This window comes from Bacillus rossius, chromosome 12 (assembly GCF_032445375.1).
Source record: "Bacillus rossius redtenbacheri isolate Brsri chromosome 12, Brsri_v3, whole genome shotgun sequence".
Lineage (NCBI taxonomy): Eukaryota > Metazoa > Arthropoda > Insecta > Phasmatodea > Bacillidae > Bacillus > Bacillus rossius.
Window position 1 is genome coordinate 24,180,881 of NC_086339.1, and position 19,320 is coordinate 24,200,200.

The window sequence follows — 19,320 nt, forward strand, 5'->3', positions numbered from 1 at the left end:
TTTTTAATATAATGCTGTAATTATGTTCATATTTGGTAATATATATAATAAAAATATAAGATTTTTTAAATTGTATGTTTCATATTTTAAAATTCCTTTTTCTTAAAACAACTTGCAACGGAACATTAATCTTCTCAAGAGAAGCAAAGTATAATACATCATGCATTGAATGACTACAAAAGTTGTGTACAGTCGGGGACACAGACACTGAGCGGGGTTCCAGAACGTGCGGGAACACGCGTACAGCAGCGTACCGGGGAAAGTGAGCAGGGTGGACTGCCTGATCTCGTCCTGCAGCGACTCCAGCACCGCCCCTCGCGGCTTCCTGGCGAGGCGGGTGAAGGCGTCGTGCAGGCTGCTGACCAGCCACGGCGAAGAGGTCGTCTTGTTGGAGGACGCGCACGCTCCTCCCAGGTCGTCGTCGTCCAGGGGGAAGATGGCGGCGCCCGCCAGGTCGCGCAGCAGGGCGTACGTGCCCTAAAAATAGTAAATTATTGCAGTAGGCTTCAACATGTTGTTTAAATGATTCTCGGAATGCGATTGCTTTGAATCATTATTTTAGACATACACCATCGCTCATTTGCACTATTATGTCGTAGAGATACAGATTTCTCTGTGCTGTCTTTATAGGTTATTTTACACTTGGCATCCGTTGATTTAGGCTGATTTAACGTGTGTGTAGTTTCATCTTTCTCTGCCCGTTCTTTGCGCTTTCTCTATGGAATACAGTGCAAACCAGCGATGCCATGTCCAAAACAGTACATCTTCTGTACTTCAAAGGTTATCGGAAAAAGGATTATGGGTATATGGAAAGGAAGAAAACCCACTGGTAATGTCCATTATGTATTCAATTTGCAAAATCTTCTGACCGTTCAACTACCATGCCCCCAAAGTTTCCCTAGCAGCATGTGTGGCAAATGTAAGTGCTTGCATGTGCCAAGACCATACATTCTTGCAGGCACTGTTGTATGTGCGGTCAATGTACTGACCTCCAATTAAGATTGTACCGATTCTATCCTCCGTGGGTCCTCTCCAGGGTTCTGAGATGATCCATATAACTTTAAGGCCCCATTCCTCATCACCCTCTATGGAATGAGATATGCCTTCAGGTTACATTAAGAGATTTGCATTGGAAAGTGTTATGCCCCACAATTGAGTTCAAATATTTAACTCTACTGTGAGAAAACGAAATTTACATCGATACAGTTAAAGCTGATAAAAATCGAGGTAACAGGAAAAAAAAAGATATCTGTTTTATTTTTTAGATTATTGAAATTTCTATTGTAAGTTCCAGGGGCTCAATAGTTATCTTTAGGGACACCTGTATTTCGCGATTACATTTCGTGTCAAGGTATTTCACAAAATACTGTAGCTTTTATCCTGTGGTTATTTATTGGCTGAGGTCGGTGAGAGGTGTCGTCCCGCTCTTGACGGGGCCAATGAGAATGTAGTCACCGTACTGCTACACTCTCACAATTTGCCTTGACTCTTAGAAAAAGCTATAGTATTTTGTGAAATACCTTGACATGAAATGAAATCGCGAAATACAGGTGTCCCTAGTTATCTTACACTGACACCAACCATAGAAGTTGATATACAAAAATGCATTCAAGGCCATTGTTCTACAAGCGACTCCTGACTCGATACACTGTGCAGTGAGATGATCGCGGAAATGGTCGATTGCCTCTTCGGGAAAAGTTTTTGATCAGAGGGTCTCTGCATGTGCAGCAAGAGTTACCTTTATCCCCGCGCTGATGTGGTCGTCGAAGGCCAGCCACGTGTTGTTGCGAAACGCGTAGGGAGCTGTGAGATCCTCATCCCTCTCCATCGTCCATCCGCCCTCGGAGAGCAGCGAGCACAGCTGACAGATTCAGAAAAAAACAATATTTAGCTGTGGTATTATTTCCTGATAAAATCTTTTTGAATTAACATATTTCCTGAGTGAAACATTTCTTCGAACAGTGTTTCTAAATCATCAATTTTTGTGTACACCAATGTGATTAAACATACCAACTATATCAGGCAGGTAAATTTTCCAAACCCAAGTTTCTGACGAGTCTGGAACACTTGCACATTTCATCAATGTTGAATACCTCAGCTTCCTTACAAATATAGTTAAGACATAAAGTTGTTCATCAGTCATTACATTACAGAATTACTTTGTATTAAACAGTGAATTTATTTATTGCATTTATAGGTAGTTTTAAAATTAAAATCAAGATGTATTTCTAGTAGAAAGGAACATCAGTTAAGTTGTATTTTGTGTGAAACACTTACAATTTCTTAGAAAACTGCGGGTCCCCTGTATCGATAATATATAATGTGTGATATGAGAGAAATATAGCCTATGAAGCTGTAACTTCATATTTAAGGATAACATATTTCGTGAAAAAAAAAAGCTATTTAAATGTAGCATGATGTTGCAAAGCAATAAAGGTTGTGAGAAATTAATGAGGACTAAGATAAATATTAAGTATACTTTGTAAGAAAAATCCATATTTTGGTGGCTTTCGAAGGTACTACATTTCTTAAGGAATTTAATGAGATTATTAATTAAGTAATAAACAAAGACAAGCTAAGCAAATCTCGAACCCCTATTAGCAGTGGAAAGTAGTCTATCTGAAATGGAATCAGACAATTGTAATTACTAAATATATCTATCGTATCGAACAGCACAAAATAATTACAGAAAATTCCTTAAATCTAAAAAAAAGCGACAATAAATATAGGAAAATAAAATTAAGTTTATACTCATTGTTTTTGCAGGTAAAGCAAATTTTAAAGATACATATTATATATTTTTTTAGTATTATGGAGTCAACTTTTGGAAGCGAATCCGTACAGTACGGGAAGGCAGTAGCTACTATAGTAGTTTTCTTGGTGAAAATTTAAGACAAGTTACAAAGTTAATTGAAATGATTTAAATTTTTATGATCAGGCAACTGTTACAAAATATAAACAAAGTAATAAAAAAACTTAATCTAGGGGAATATGAGGTACATAAATTGTAATGCAAAACCTTCATATTGGTCCAAATTTATTGGTTCTATTGCGAGATGAACTCTTGTGCCTGTATCGGAGCTCAGAAGCTAATCAGGATGCATACGTTACCTTTCCCTGGCTGATCCATTCCGGTCCTGCGACGACGGGCGACCTCGGCGTGTTCTTCTTGGGGTCTTCGAGCGTGAACTTGACTCCGGAGGCCGGGACGGAGATGATGATCCTGTCGTGGGGAACCCCCAGTCCGGTCAGGAGGTCCAGCATGGAGTCCTAACCGAACACAGCGTTCGAGAACCGCCAGTGACACAGAAATAAGCAGGGAAAAGGCCAACAGAACAAGTCTGGTCAGCAGGTTTTCAAAGGTAGCAGTTACCGATCTTCACTACCAGAGAAAATACAGATCCATATACACAATACATTATTTAGAAAAAAAATTGTCGATAACAGTTCTAAGTTCTAATCCAACCGGCCATTCATAAGATTTAACAGTATTTTAAATGCAGCTTAACCAAAACTAGGCAACCATTCAAATGATTGTGCAGTACTGCAGCTAACCTAAGTACCTAACCCAAAAAAATTCTAGTTAAAAAATGATAAAACTACCAATAAACTACTTTAAATATCTAAATGTTAATTTACAGAAACATAAAATATCACGGAGGGAACTAAAAAAAAATGTTCAAATCTTTATTTAAAAATTTTCAGAAAGTTACCAAAATAATGAGTTAAACAACAGAGTAAAACCTACTGTGAAATATGAAGATTAAAATTTGAAATTAATATACGCCATTTGTTTGTTATTACTATCAACAGAACATTACAGAAACTTATAATTTAATTAACTGCAATTTTTTTTTCAGTTTCCAGTCAATACTTAGGGACACGTTTATAAGTTTTCCATAGTTAATGTAAGTGCATCAAATAATATAAGTAAAAATATGTGTTAATTCATATAGCAAAATAATAAGATAATTTTGGTGGCTAAATGAAACGTAAACATCGATACTAACAACAGTGAACTAGTATCTGTATCCTATATTCGTAAGAAGGATATGGTTTAGAGAGCCAATTGAAAAAAAATAAAGATTTGTTTTTATTTGTTTAAGCCTAGGCCCACAAAAAAAAACAACTAATTTTCTCAATATCTGTTGCTATAAAAACTTAATTTTTACAATTCATTAAACCCTACCTACTTTGCTTTGTTATTAACTATTATTAAAATTAGTATTTTTTTGGAAGAATATACTCAATTCTGTCGAGTTATAGTTTTAAAAGAAAGTGTAATTAATTCTTTACTGAATTCTATTTTGTTCGTTTACTGTCATTTGGGCAACCATATTACACAAAATTAAGCGTTTTCTCATTTAATATTATCAAACTACTATCAAAACCCGCGCCAGATTAGCGCCAATATCGTCTGCATTATCTCCATCGTGACGTATACCTATGCGCAGAACGATAAAAAAAAAGTTCGCAGGTCCGGCAGTTCTGAATACTATGCTTTTAGCTATAAACTTATCATCGTTTGACGTTCTTTCTATTGGCATACAACATTAAGATCTACGATATGTCAAATATTCACATATTTTGGGTGGAATAAGTTTAGCAAATAAGTGAGACACTATAAAATTCTTTAAACAGCTTAAATGAAAAAAAAAATTATATGATATAGTTAGCGACCCGGAAATTTCGTGGATTCTTCTGGCCTCAGGATAGAATTCAAAGTTATAGGTGTGCTCGACCCATGTTTACTTTCCCATTGGTTGATTTCTTAGCGAGAACATTTTTATTCTTGTTATTTGGCACTACCTGATTCGCTTACTTCTCTCCTAGCTGGGCATCATTGGCTCACGGTCGTAGACGGGCGTGTCCAGATAACTGCGTGCCAATCATGAACACAGTGCGAGAGTGTGAAGGTTTGCATTCTAGCTTGCGACTAAATGAATCCGCGAAATTTCCGGGTCTCTAGATATAGTGTATTATGCCTCCGAAGTAGATATGTTTTGCGGTATCTCGGTTTTCTCACCGTGTTGAGGAGGTCAGCCAGTCCCATGAGCCGGCTGGGGTGGAAGGTGAGTCCTTCCTCGGAGGGGTCTGTCAGGTTGTGGGTCGGCACCGTGAACCAGTCCACGTACCTGCCAACCACAAGCCACGCTCTTCAAATCACGATCCACCGACGGACATTCATCCGACGAAGAACGGACCTCGAGTGAAACGAGCGAGGTGGTCTTCGCAATTCCAGGTGGTTGAATCCTCGCTCGAACTTACGATTGATCTCCGGATGCAGAGTTTCGTGGTTTTATTTTTATTTTTAGAAAAGCAAAGAAAACACACAATGGGGAAGGAAAAAGTGTGGTCTCGAAAAGTTTTTGAATATTTCGTTAGTATACCTAGATTATTGTTGTGGACTCATGTTCAAGTAAGTGATCTCAGTACTGGTAAATTTACGAAGGTGTTCTTAAATGAACGGAGATCCCTAGATCATTCTTAACCAGAAATCTTCATAAATGTAATCAATCCTGCTGAATCCACTTATGAATATCCTATCATTTAACCAATTCCTAAGATATAACTAATTATATTTTTTTATTGTAACTAAACTATTTTTTCCCTTTTTTTGTGTGGTAATAACCTTACATTATTACACTATAATTATAACATTAATGTTTAACTATTTTATACTAATTAATAAAAGTAAAGTAACATTTAATTTATTTCCTGGCCATAAAGTATGATATCCGCTTAAGTGTAGGTTCGCCTTAACGAACAACATTCAAGGTCTGATACACTCGATGTATCATTGAGATGTAAATATTGTCCACTTCAGTGGACGAACGGACTCAAATGGTTTAATGAACTGGTTTTAAACTATTAAGTAGGCAGAATACTATCTTTTTCTTTAGAAGTCCGTGAGTGATGTCCAAGCAAAAAAAAAAAAAAAAAAAAAACGAACACCAGAAGCATGCAAGAGGAATGAATCCACACGATCGGCCAACAGCCAGCCAATGATGCGGGGACACACTAGGCTGATACAGAAGCCAATGACTTCTAATAAAACAGAGAGAGTGACGTGAGTTGCCGGGCAGGGGACGCCACAGACGGGAAGCAACCCGTGATTACTGTCATTACTGCGCGGAGCGGCATTCTGTACACTGCGCTACACTCCCGCCCGCCAGAGCTCCCGTCAGGTCGCCTCCACGATGATGGTGATTGTACTGTTGAGAATGGTGATATTCATCGAGTTAATGGTGACGACTGATAGCTGCGATTCAGTTACGATGATGATGGATCTGATGATCGTTCACCATGATGGTAGCAACTGCGCCGACTGTCATGATTGAAATGATAGTAATGATGGTGACCGTAATGATTGTGGGCTAATATTGTGGTGATGGTGATAGTTGTGAGGGTGATGATGGTGATGGAAACAGTCACACAGTGGCGGGAGCACCCTCCTCTGATTGTGGTCTCGTGGTTGGTTAACGTGAAGAAGGCCGCCGGGCGGGGCTTACTTGGTGATGTTCTTGAGGTCGTATCTCTTGACAATGACCTCTGGCTCCACGGGCACCCTGAGCAGCAGCAGGCCGGAGGCGGAGTCTTCCAGCTCGTCCGCCAGAGTGTTCTGCTTGTCGGCGGCGGCTGCGTCGCTGCGGCGGGCGTGGCGCGCCGTCGTCGCGTTCCTCCTGCAAGGCGCGCGTCACGGCGAGGAGGTCACAGCCCCGTCCGACGGACACTGGTCGCTGACCCCCTTGACTTCGGGCGTCGGTCCGAATACACGGGTCCAGCTCATGAACTTTCACGTACCAATCTGTGTCCTTTAGTAGCACAGAGGGAAGAAGCCACGCAGGAAAAGAACGGACGGTGTGGTAGGAAGCCAAGATAGACCAAAGCTGTAATTTCAATTAGCGCTGTCCGTATGACAATGGCGCTTTTTCAAAGGCCGGACACTCGAATTCATTTATCAGCATTTACTTTTTGGATCTAACCGAATAACTCAAATATTGTTGAACTACCACAACTTAAAAAAAAAGTTAAATGGATATTCAAAACTAAGCTGTGTTACTAATTTACAATTCATGAAATAATGACAAAAAAAAACAATCGAAACACACTTATTTTGTCGCTCGATATTTTTTGCGCTCAGTAGATTCGAACATCGGACATCACAGTTGTAGACAGGGAAGTTTTCCGTGCGACTATGTGACGTCATTCCCAAAGGGATAAATGACTATGGACCGCCCACAGGTTCGGATTGTTGTAGATGGGCCTTAAGGGCTTCGACGACATGGACAAAGGACGGAGGCGGATATGAACCTCGACTTTGAACGGCGTATTTTTGGGTTGTAAAAACTCATGGCTTTTGTATGTCTAAAGTTACAGTGCTGAATATATATATATATATATATATATATATATATATATATATATATATATATATATATATATATATATTGAATTTCATGACAAATAGGCACATCAAAATATATACTGCATTAAAACACAAATTTACCTTTAAACTGTCAAAAAAAAGTGCATGCCTTAATGAAGTACTATTGTAAACAAAACATGCATGCCACGTTCACTGATGTCGACAGTTCTACTGTAAAGTCATAACCAATAGATGGTTCAGTGTGCCGTGTGATAATGCTAGGTATATATCCTATCTTTAATCGTTCGTTTAACATCTGGTCGACAAAAATGTCGACACAGACAAATTATGGGTGGAATGGTGAAATGCAATGATAAAAAAAATAAACCACCTGCCCACTTTCTAAAAATATCCTGGTTTGGCCATTCCGAGACTTAAAAGAAAAGGGTCTCATCGGTGGTTCTACTACAGCAACACGATGAGCCCAGCGATGAAATTGTTAAGATTGGCTTCGGTAGCGTTACGAAGTTAGTCACATCGCAGTTATACAAAACATTAGGAAATTAGGAAAATCGGAGTTAGTGGTATCAGGGTGGTCACATTTCAGGCTAAATGACGCAAGGGAAAACGCTGCTACGGAAAACGAAGTTGGAAAAAGGAAGTTAGACAAATCCCGGTTTCCTTAATGTCTAAATAAATTTTCATTGAAGGAGAATTGTTAGGCAAAAAGGCAGTTTGTTGAATTGTAGTTAGGCAGAACGCCGTTAGGCCAAATTCTTGAAGTAAAAACGCAGTAGGCAAAACGCAGCTATGCGAATTGCTTTGAGGATAAACGGAGTGTTTACATTTCGTAACTGGAAGAGTTAATTTTACGTAGTGAAAAAACCACTGTCGTGGTCCGTTAACAATGACAGTCTCACTTGTTCGGCTTCCAGGAAGGCGCTTCCACGTCTTCATGGCTTGTCTCGATGACGTCGTAGTCCCTCTTCGTCCTCACTTCCGGCTGTCCGCCCAGCTCGCCGCGCAGTGCCTGTCGGAGGAACAAGTTATCACGTGAGTAACCACGCGATCACGCTGTCTGGCAGTTTTGGCATACAACTATCCAAGAAGCTTGAACAAGGAATAATTTAAAAAAAACCTCGGAGCTGCAATTTTGTTTTGCAAGTACGTATGTAAAATGTGTCAACCTAAGTACAATATAATCTTGAACATTCGAGCCCCAAAAAATACGAGGGCTCGTGACATTCTAGACAAATTTTATGTTTTTGTTTAAATTTGAAGATATATAACAATAAAAATAAAGGTAATGTGCAGAAAGGTAACTAAACCTCCAAGCATGGACGAAGATCTGTAGGATTCCCAGGAGGATCGCGGTATAACATTTATCATTCCCATTTCACAGTTACGATTTTTTAATCGCAAGCGGGCTTCATTTGCAGGGAGATTGTTGATTCGTGGGGGGGGGGGGGAGGGGGTGCTGCCCTCCATGGGATCTACGCCCATGGCCCCAAGGACTTCAAACCACGATGATTACTAATCGGTGTTAATTTATTCGAGTCAAGCTGGATTTGGAATCGAACGCACGAACCTCACCACATGACCTTGACGCCTTAGGCCAGGGCCACACGGCCCATGCGATGCTCTCTCGTGGTCACACTATCACTTATCAGTTGCGGTCCAGACACGGAACTGGACGGATTGTAAGAAAGTTGCGGCGGTGTGTTTGCTTCGGCACAGACGGAGAAGAAATGCTTTGGAAGTGTGTGGGTTCATCCCATTTTAGAAAAGAATAGGCATCGGCATGGAGATTTTGTTCTCGTTGATGACGTGAAATTTTTTATAATTATTTTTGTATGTCTGTGCCCACATTTGATTAACTCCTTAAGAAGAAACAACAGCTTCATCGATTAGATATCAACTTAAGAAACTGCCATACTCAAATAACGGACAGCACAAGAATTCCATGGAAGGAATTCAGTCATGAAAAAATATAATCACAGCATAGACGAACACAACGACGAGACAGTTTCAACAACAGTAAATGCTGGCAGACAACAAAACCTGGGCAACGCAGAAAATATACAAACACAACGATGAAGGTAAACAGATATTATGGACACAACGACGGCAAAGCGACGAACACAGAATCTTTCCTATGAAAAATCAGTTGCGAAATTTCGGGAACTTCCTCAGGCACAAACAGACTGGAAACAGGTTACCTACTGTGTTCGCTGGTGTTGTCCATAATGTCTGTTTAAGGTTCATCATTGGGTTTATCTGTTTGACATTAGCTGATTTAGGCTTGTTCTATGTGGGTTTCATTTTTATTTCTTAATTTGCGTTCTTGGAATTTTTTTCATGATAAACAGTGCAAAACTGCAATGGCGCATGTCGGAGAAACGGTATTAAATTAAAATTTCGTATTGCATGAATCATTTCAAGAACGAAACACGTGGGAAGCCTTCTTTTCACAGACGAGAGAGCCAAACGCCCGATCGTGCATCTTCGGTTTTTTTTTGTTCATTGTAAAAGGTTAGGTTAGCTACATTATAAATACTTTAAAAACATCGTGGACGGTTGATTTGGTTAGGATAGCTACATTAAAGATACTGTGAAATCATGTAAACGGTTTCCTAGCCCTGGATAGCTACATATTAAAAAAATTATTTGCTAAGCAACCATAAAATGATTTTACAGTATTTTTAATGTAGCTATACAATGTTTTGAAGTATTTATAATGTAACTAACCTATCCTAATCGACCGCAAAATTTAATGCCACACCGGTTTATGCAATGAGATAGAACGAAAAAAAAGCGAGCATGAACTTCGGGGAACTTCGGGTGTGGCTAGTCTCTCGTCTGTGAAATGAAGGCTTCCCGAAACACGTAGCCTGTTTGTTCTGGAACCGGGGACGAACTGGGAGGTGCACGTCGGGCGGAGGTGCAGGAAAGACTGCAGGACTGTCCGCTCGCTCCGTCTGTTCTCGTCCGTTAGCCACGAAGCCCCGCCGCCCCCTCTCCCGGCGCGCTCGGAGAACAGTAGAGAACACTCCCGGGCACGACTCTTGCCTTTTGATGTGTTCTTCTCCTTAACCCCCCCCCCCCCCCGCACCCTCCGTGGCCCGGACGTGACTCGGCCTTAAGGCCCCTGCCACACTGTCAAACACCTTCCAGTATGGAGTTGCTTGGCTTCTCAGTTGTAGCCTCGTCCAAGGCGAAGATATCACCAACGTTTCGGTTGACGTTGCAGTCGCCATCATTAGGTTACCTCAATAGGTAACTCTACCCTGATGATGGCGACTGCAACGTCGACCGAAACATCGGTGATATCTTCGCCTCCGACGCGGCTACAACCCAGAAGCCAAGCACCTCCAGAAAATGGCTGCGAAAGCCTGCGATCTTTACTAACCTTCCAGTATGTTGTGTCGAATAAATTTGGGAGGTTTTGACGTCAGAAAAAACGTCACTAGGGCAGCAATATTTGTTCGACAAGTTGGAGGACTCGAGTTTCCACAAAATATTTTGCATTTTCAGGACGGAATCTAAAATATGTTTGATTTTGATGCGATCAGCCAATCAAAATCGTGCGGATCGAAAACGGAAATGACATGCGTTTCCGTCACAGCGAATCTTTAAAATGGGCGATTAAATCTATTTATATAAAAATGGATGCTCTTATGTATGAGATTGATAAACTCTGACACCGTTTAAGCGATCGCCGTGAAAGTTTGCACATCGAAGTGTTTTTTTTTTTTTCATGGAGGAGGTTTTCATGCTATCGATTTTTTTTGCAACTCGCTGCTAGATGGCGCTGCAGCGCAGAAACTTCTAAAACCGTTCAACCGATCGCCATGGGTAAACAGAAAATCATGGGTCATAAGACATACAAACAGCAATTGTGTGTCATTTCTCTGTGTCCACCATACTGTCATATAGCGCTATCCATCTTGCTTTAACTCCGAGTGTTGTGTTGTGTATTGAAAGATACAAACATGTATATCGTAAAATATTTAACAAAACTGGTATATTTCGCGTACTATCCAACTTGCGATGTATTAAAAATGAAATGACTACAAATGAATCTATTTATTTACCATCTAAGTTGGATGATTTTTTTTTAATATTGTAATTAATAAGTGGTGGCGATATGAGGTGTTGTCGGGAAAGGTTTTAGTTTGGTTGGTTTGTAAACAAGATGAGTTCTTACTCCGAGTGGAAACTAGTGTAGTTACGTCCCTGAGGCCTTTTAGCGATCACGACCCCCAGATGCGAAGGACGACAAAAACTTGATTGCGGGCATGATGGGAATTTTCTCAGAAAGCAAACTGCTTGATGGTTTAAACAATCGTGGTTGAAAGATTGGTAACAGTTATCACCACAGCTACTTTCGTTCTACCAGGAGGCACTTAATGCTCCGTTCCTGGGTATTATTTTATATTTACGTAAGACACTGAAAAAATTTCAGAACTTTATAGTTGATATTATTCATATCATCTTAAAAATGTTGAAATTGTATGCTCCATTAGCTACCATAGTTACATTACTAACGTTTTGGTGCAATGATGAAACTTTTGGAGTTATATTAAATGATACTAATGGCTCCTTCATTACATTTTTTTTAAAATTTATTTCAATATGCCTTTCAAAATCCTCATAATTGTACAATTTTGGCATATAAGTAAACTAAAATAAATGTATCTGGAAGATATCAATAAGTAATGAAGAAGCTTAGCCAGTAAAATTTCCTTTAAACCTCTTAAGTATTTGATCTGTAGTGAATAAAACTCTCGTTTTTGATTATACACAAAAAAAAAGTTATGAATGAAAATTTGGCATCTGATTATGAAAAAATTATACAAATTTAACCGAAAGAGACTCAAAAAGCCTACAAGTTAAACCATGTTTAACTTAATCATAAAATAAGTATCTGGAAATACATCTTCTTGTTGCGGTTGTTTTCTAGAAGTGTGCGTGTGGAAGGAAGGTTGCTAGGTGGCAGACGGCGTGACCACGGATAATCAACACTCTTGCTGAACTCCTGAATTTTTTTTAATGAGCTATGATATTAAATACCACGTGCACGTGCAATATAATACGTGGTTTTAGTTGGGGAAAAATTCTGTTGGTTTTTGTTTCGTGCTTAAAACACGGCAGGTGTGTAATGAGTGGCATCTTAAACCATAATTTTTTTTCCCCCGGGATAAGATGTTGACGGATGAACTTGTAGAACTAGAAGATTGCTGCGTTCCCCCCCTACCCTTCGTCATCGTGCTGCTCGGTGTAATTTCAACGTAACTGAAATAACTGATGATGAGTCGTGATACTCATTAACGCCGTCGTGACCTCGGGTGCGGCTCGCAGGCATGGCTTCTAGGCTTACCTAGACGAGGTCGTCTGGCGAGGGTAAAGCTGGGTTCGTAGTTAAAAAAAAAAATTGGTTGTCTGTAAAGTCGGTTTACGGACGATAGTTTAACGTAACAACGTCATAACAAAACATTGATGAAATGATTGCATACTTTTATGAATAAAATTTAATCATTTTTATTTTAATAATAAAAGAATAAACACTTGAGATTATACTAGTAATCAGATTTTTAAAATGCAAGAATATTTAACCTTTATTGCCGAAATTGTTGTTGTAATAAGCAATGAAAACCACATTAACTTTTCACTTCACTTTATAAACAGTCGAGTGGAAGAGAGATAAGATGCGGCGAAAGCGTACAATGAGCGTAACGGGAAACAGCGTAACGGGACAATGTGCGTAACGGGACACTTTTTCGTGCGTGCAGCCGGCGTTCATCGATTTATTAGACGTTGTCACGTCAAAAAACATAACCGCGTACATAGCAGGCCAAACACACAACCTGTGCGAAATCGGTTCTCAATTGAAATCTCACTTTTAGTTTCAGGCAGTGAAATTTCGAGTTGTACCTATCCGACATTTGCTTGTAGCATCTTAGTAAGTAACTATATCAACTACCAACGACGACCAGCAATTTTTCAACACAGTTTTTTTAAAATTATAAATTAATCTCGGTTATGAAAAAAAATGAGTTTAATGTTCTACCCATTAAACATTTTTTTTTTTAAATTTACATCAATGGCTAGTGACTTTTTATGAGTAATAGCAAAAAATTAATTGAGCGTTGTAATAACAAGACAATTTCTTGCCAAAACATTATTGATGATTATAAACAGTTCTCTGGCCCCGCCAAAATTGCATCATACTCTACTCTCATTGGCTGTTGCGCCTTGCATCCGTAACGCAAATAAATAAATAAATAAATACATTTATTTCCCTCCCACGCACGCGACCATCCTACGCGCTGATGGGAGTCAGAAGGTTCGAAAACACGGCGGTTGAATCTTGTACGCACTGTTATTTATTTTCAAGTGTGCCTCCGGCTTGACGCGGCCGCGCGGAACGTAAGAACGGTAGGCCTGCACGCATGCCCGAAGGCGTAGCAGTGCCGCAGCGCTAAGAGGTTACCGCGGCTCGCATTGCTGTTGAACTGCTGTCTTCGAGCGACGTTACAACGCTTATCCCCCCCCCCTTTCTGCAAATATTTATAACATTAGAATAGTTTCTAAAAATTGTTTAATGTCCGTGTTGTAGATATAATTTGCTATATTTTACGCACGGAAATACTTTCATTTAAAACTTATAATAACTTAGTCAAAATTGTACGGAGACAAAATAATCAAAACGTGACCTTTTTCTCAACTATATAAACAATGTTTGTGTTATTTTTAAATATTATTTTTCTACCAATATCAATTGTGAAGTTTTAATGACACTGCACAGTTTTAATTAAACACATTAAGAGAATTTGAACTATCATGCCCCACGATATAATACTACCAACAGATACTACAATAAATCTACTACTACTGTTATTACGAAACAACTACTACTATAATAAATACTACCAATATGCAAGGTATACAAAAATTTAGGATATTCTGGCAATTTATTTGTGATATTTGTGTATTAAGAAGTATTAAAAAATTATGGGGGTTATGTTTTGAATAAGGTCATTGAAAATAAACTCGCGAGAAAAGGTATCTATTGACAGCTTCACTTTAATGCATATCTACTTCATTTTCCCACGTAATCGCCATTCAGTTCTAAGCCCTTTTCGTAACGCTGCTCCATTTTCCTTAACCCCTCTGCATTAAAGTTCGCCGCCTGGTAATCAAACCATTTGACAACGGCAGTCTTTAGTTCCTTGTCGTCAGCTTGACGACGGACTGTTCGTAGTCACCCACGAAGCTTCCGCGTCAACGTATTCAAAGACAGTCCAGCAAACAACAAAAAGTGAACAGCAATCAGCAAACAGCAAACATCAATCAGCAGCCAGTCTCTCGGATCGCCGAAGCGAGCAGGCGAGTCACGCGCCTGAAAGCGCGGCTACTCGCAGTGCAGGCAAGTAAAGCGGGAATCCCGCACAAAGGGGCAGGTAAAGATTAATTATTTGCACGGAGAAATCGAATCACAACGCGCGTCACCACACGTCTGACCTCTCTCTCTCTCTCTCTCTCTCCTTGTCACGTGTGGCTGCCGGCGAGTAGTCATGCTTGCCGGGCGCGTGACTCGCTAAGATGCCATCAGCTATGATAGTCCCGAGGCCTGGGATGCTACGATAAATGCCCCTGAGTGCGGGCTTCCCGCTTAACTCGTGCGCACTGCGAGTAGCCGCTCTTCCTGGCTGGCTTCATTCCCAGGCGGCGAACATCTAAGCAGAGGGGTTAAATGAACTGGTGCAGCTTTACGAAAAGTGCTTAGACCCTAAATGGCGACTATGCGGAAAAAATTAAGTAGATACGTTTTAGACTAAAAATGTTAATAAAAGCCTTTTCTTACGAGTTTTATTATTTTAAACACCAAACGGACCTTAATAAAAAAAAACTCGTATAACTTAAGGGATGGTGTCACCCGTCATTTTGATTTTATTTTAACTTTCTCGTCATTACTTTTATTTCAAGCGTTATTTCTGAAATTTAACCACGATACATTCCTTGCATTTGTTGTTCTGTCACCAAAATTTTAAACGAACATTCACTTAGTGTAAAATGGGTGTAAATGTAACGCAATACGCAAAAAAAAAAGTTAAATAAATTTCTCAAACACCCGTTCATGAAGTACGCAAATGCGCGCAAATTTTCATAATAAATATCTTTTTGCCAACTTTTTTTTTACATTCAGTGAATTCCTGTTGAAAATATTTGTGACAGACCAAAAATGCAATAGAGGTATACCTAGTGTTAAAATTGGCAGAAATAGCCCTTAACGAAAGGTAACAAAAGAATTTTAAAAAAAATATCTTGGCATGTAAGACGAGCCTTGGCCATGTATTTTAATCGATAAAATATTTTCAGACCTGCTACGTGTTAAAAACTTTGTAGCTTTGTCTTGCTTCGAGGTTTGGCTGAATTTATTTTAGGTTCAAGTCTACTGTCAAGCACACCAATCACAGCCATCCAGCGTGGAATGGTAAATTTTCAATTATTTGTTTTTATGACCATTTAAGTGTTCAAAATGTATTCCAAGGACAATTTCGCTATCATAAAGTTTCATTTGGCACACCTACACGCCTTGGTACGTTCCCCGAAGATCATAAAAAAATTACTTATGTACGAGTTAATGGCGACAGACGCGGTTCAGCCGAAATAAACTAAAAAAATTGGTTGTCTGTAAAGTCGGTTTACGGACGATAGTTTAACGTGACAACGTCATAACAAAACATTGATTAAATTATTGAATACTTTTATGAATAAAATTAAATCATGTTTATTGAATATTCACTATTTTGTATGGATACAAAGAAGGAGTAAAATTAAATCTACAATTTAATTGATAAATTTACTTTTATTTGCGCATATTAATTCAAATATGTTTATTACTTTAACGAAGAGATTATTTTAACTGTATCTTTTATACATGTTTGCTATTTAACTTCTTTCAATCTGTGTTATTCTGTTAAAGAATAGGACGATGATAGGAAAAGTAGGAAACGTATGGGAGTGTTTCAAGTTTGATGTGCCTCGAAAAAGTCTAATCGATGGTTGTTCCAATCGAGTGGAAGAGAGATGGATGAGGCGCAAGCGCACAATGAGCGTTACGGGACACCGCGTAACGGGACAATGTGCGTAACGGGACACTTTTTTCGTGCGTGCAGCCGGCGTTCATCGATCTATTAGACGTTGTCACGTCAAAAGTGAGCTGTGCGCATGCGCGCAATTCAGGAAACAGAACGGGCTATGTGCGCCGGGAACACGGGCAGTGCGCACCTTGAGCAGCTCTGCGACGCCCTGCCTGCCGCCGGAGGGTCGCAGCCGCAGGTCCAGCTCCAGCCCGTCCAGGCCGGAGTCCCGCAGGGCGCGCCCGGCGCCGGTAGAGAAGGCTGCCCGCCTCTCCGCGGACTTGACGAGCCGCTCGGAGCGCGCCCCGCCCACGCTCGCCAGCAGCTTGAGCGCCGGGTTGCGCGCCTTCAGGGCCCCCGCCAGCCGCGACACGCCTGCCGCACACACACACGGCTTCCCTTGCAACCTGCCTGCTCGTCCACATCACCCGGTTGTTACAACTACCCGGCTATTACAACTACCCGGCTATTACAATTACCCGGCTATTACAATTACCCGGCTATTACAATTACACGGTTATTACAATTACCCGGCTATTACAATTACACGGTTATTACAATTACCTGGTTATTACATTTACTTAGTTATTTAAATTACTTAGTTATACAAATCACTTAGTTATACAAATCACTTAGTTATACAAATCACTTAGTTATACAAATCACTTAGTTATACAAATCACTTAGTTATACAAATCACTTAGTTATACAAATCACTTAGTTATACAAATCACTTAGTTATACAAATCACTTAGTTATACAAATCACTTAGTTATACAAATCACTTAGTTATATAAATTACTTAGTAATATAAATTACTTGGTTATTGAAATTATTTAAATTACCTATAATTAATATAAAATTAATAATGTTATAATTTTACTTATAAATAATTCTAACATAATTTTACTTTACATGTAATTATAATGATTGTTTTAATCAATAATCATTGCAATATATAAAGTCAATAACTTTAATGAAATACATTTGAGCTCCATTTATTATCCATTTAATATAAATACTTTATGCAAATATTATACCATTGTTATCTCAATGGTTAGAATTAATTTAAAATTGATAATGTTAATCGTTTTGTTTCCTGTGTTTAGGACTATTTTTTTTCTTATTTGTCAGGTGTTTTATTGTATCATGTTTTATGTTTGTGTTGTCTTTTAATGACTCTCTCTCTCTCTCTGTGAACTAGTATGTGTGTATTAATTTATGTAATATTTGTTAAGTGCCTGCCTATTAAAGGTTATGACGGTTGGTTGGCACTCAAATACTAATAATAAATAAATTGTTGCATACATATATTAAATACTTTTGAAAATAAAATAATACTGACTATTATTTTACGAAAATATGCATATAATTTTATATTTTAATAGTATCATGCTTATTATGTAAGCAGCTAATACTGGAATGCTTTTCAGGAATCGGTTAATAAATAATTTTAAATAACGGAGGTACTGGGACAACACAAAGCATAAATGCCCGGGCAAAATTCTAAACCCAGTATTCCTGCGAACACTATTTTGAAGTGATACAGTTGGTTTCGTGTAAATGTACCAATTTACAAACATATGTAATTTTACATGGTTTTTTCTGCTCGAGACAGCAAACGAGTTCATGCATAATACCGTAAATGTGCGCGCACAGGAACTATAGAAGACTCAAGGACCTTTCATTTAATTTTATGTTTAATATTTTGTTTTGCCAATCAAGTGAATTAAATGTAAATATAGAGTTATAGTTTAATGTACTTAGGAGTTATTTTGAATCATGCTATTCAGTAACAGCCATAAAAGAATTAAAGAATTTGAATCCTGCTCTTAACATTGTTTGGTTTTAAAGCATCTCACACTTGCAGAATGAAAAGGGGAACAATATTTTGTACAGTCGCGTGCGGTGGGATCGTGCCACCCGCGCGTAGTTTGACCCTCCTTGGGGCAAGAGTGTGAGGACAGATTGTTGACCGCGGTGTTGCTGGAGTAAAGCAACGGGGCGGTCACAATTTACCTGCGCCACTCTGCTCCGCAAGAGCAGTCAAATGGTGTTAAGGCTAGTGATTAACTTGTGTGCTGTCATGGCAGTTAGCTGGACATATCAACTTAGTAAGGACGGCCTGCAGGTGAATTTAAATGTGGCCGGAATCCCGTTTCAAGACGAGGATGCAGTGGATGAATTGAGACGCAAGTTGTCTAAATACCTGAAAAAAAGATTTAAGCGAGGCTGGTGCACAGTCTGGAGTAGGCATCATAGAGTTAGGAAGGCGTAATATGATCGCGGATTTGGAAAGTAAGATCGTGTATGACAGTTTTGGTAATATTCCCAGTATGCATAGCGGACAACCCAAGGAATTAATAAAATTTTGCCTCGAACTAGATTGTATAATGGAGTTAAAACTTTTTGCGACGGATGTAGAATTATTACGTTGTGTGATAAGTAATTGTCAAGGCGTGACACGTAATATAATAAGTAGTTGTGTTGAGGAAAAATTAAGTTGGAAAAAAATGTAAGGAGAAACTGTGGGAGAATTTATGTCCGCGGCTAGTGAAACAAATATTACAGCGGGAGAAAATTTACCGTTTTCAGCGGGTAGATGAGAACACGGTAACTTACGTTACGGATATTTTTTATCAGTCCAAAGCGACGGGAATAGAGGTAGAGGGTGAAGATTTTATTTCTATGTGCATGGAAAACATGCGGCCGGAGTTAAGACGTGAAAGCACGTTTATTGAAAAACCTAGGTCGCTGAAGGCGATAATTAAATGGGCCGCGGAAATAGATAATATCTGGTACACC

The 19,320-nt window shown here is 39.2% G+C and overlaps 1 protein-coding gene across 2 annotated transcripts in view; it reads right to left on the minus strand.

Moving 5' to 3' along the window:
- The window catches only part of LOC134537730 (uncharacterized), a 316,852-nt gene that overhangs the window by 13,676 nt on the left and 283,856 nt on the right, over positions 1 to 19,320 (minus strand). For both annotated transcript variants that reach the window (XM_063378478.1, XM_063378479.1), the window contains exons 6-12: positions 16,664 to 16,890; positions 8,290 to 8,399; positions 6,513 to 6,683; positions 5,027 to 5,135; positions 3,112 to 3,270; positions 1,739 to 1,861; positions 255 to 477 (exon numbers count right to left, since the gene is read on the minus strand). In XM_063378478.1, the coding sequence (XP_063234548.1) occupies positions 255 to 477; positions 1,739 to 1,861; positions 3,112 to 3,270; positions 5,027 to 5,135; positions 6,513 to 6,683; positions 8,290 to 8,399; positions 16,664 to 16,890 (1,122 nt within the window). The remainder of the gene's footprint in view (positions 1 to 254; positions 478 to 1,738; positions 1,862 to 3,111; positions 3,271 to 5,026; positions 5,136 to 6,512; positions 6,684 to 8,289; positions 8,400 to 16,663; positions 16,891 to 19,320) is intronic.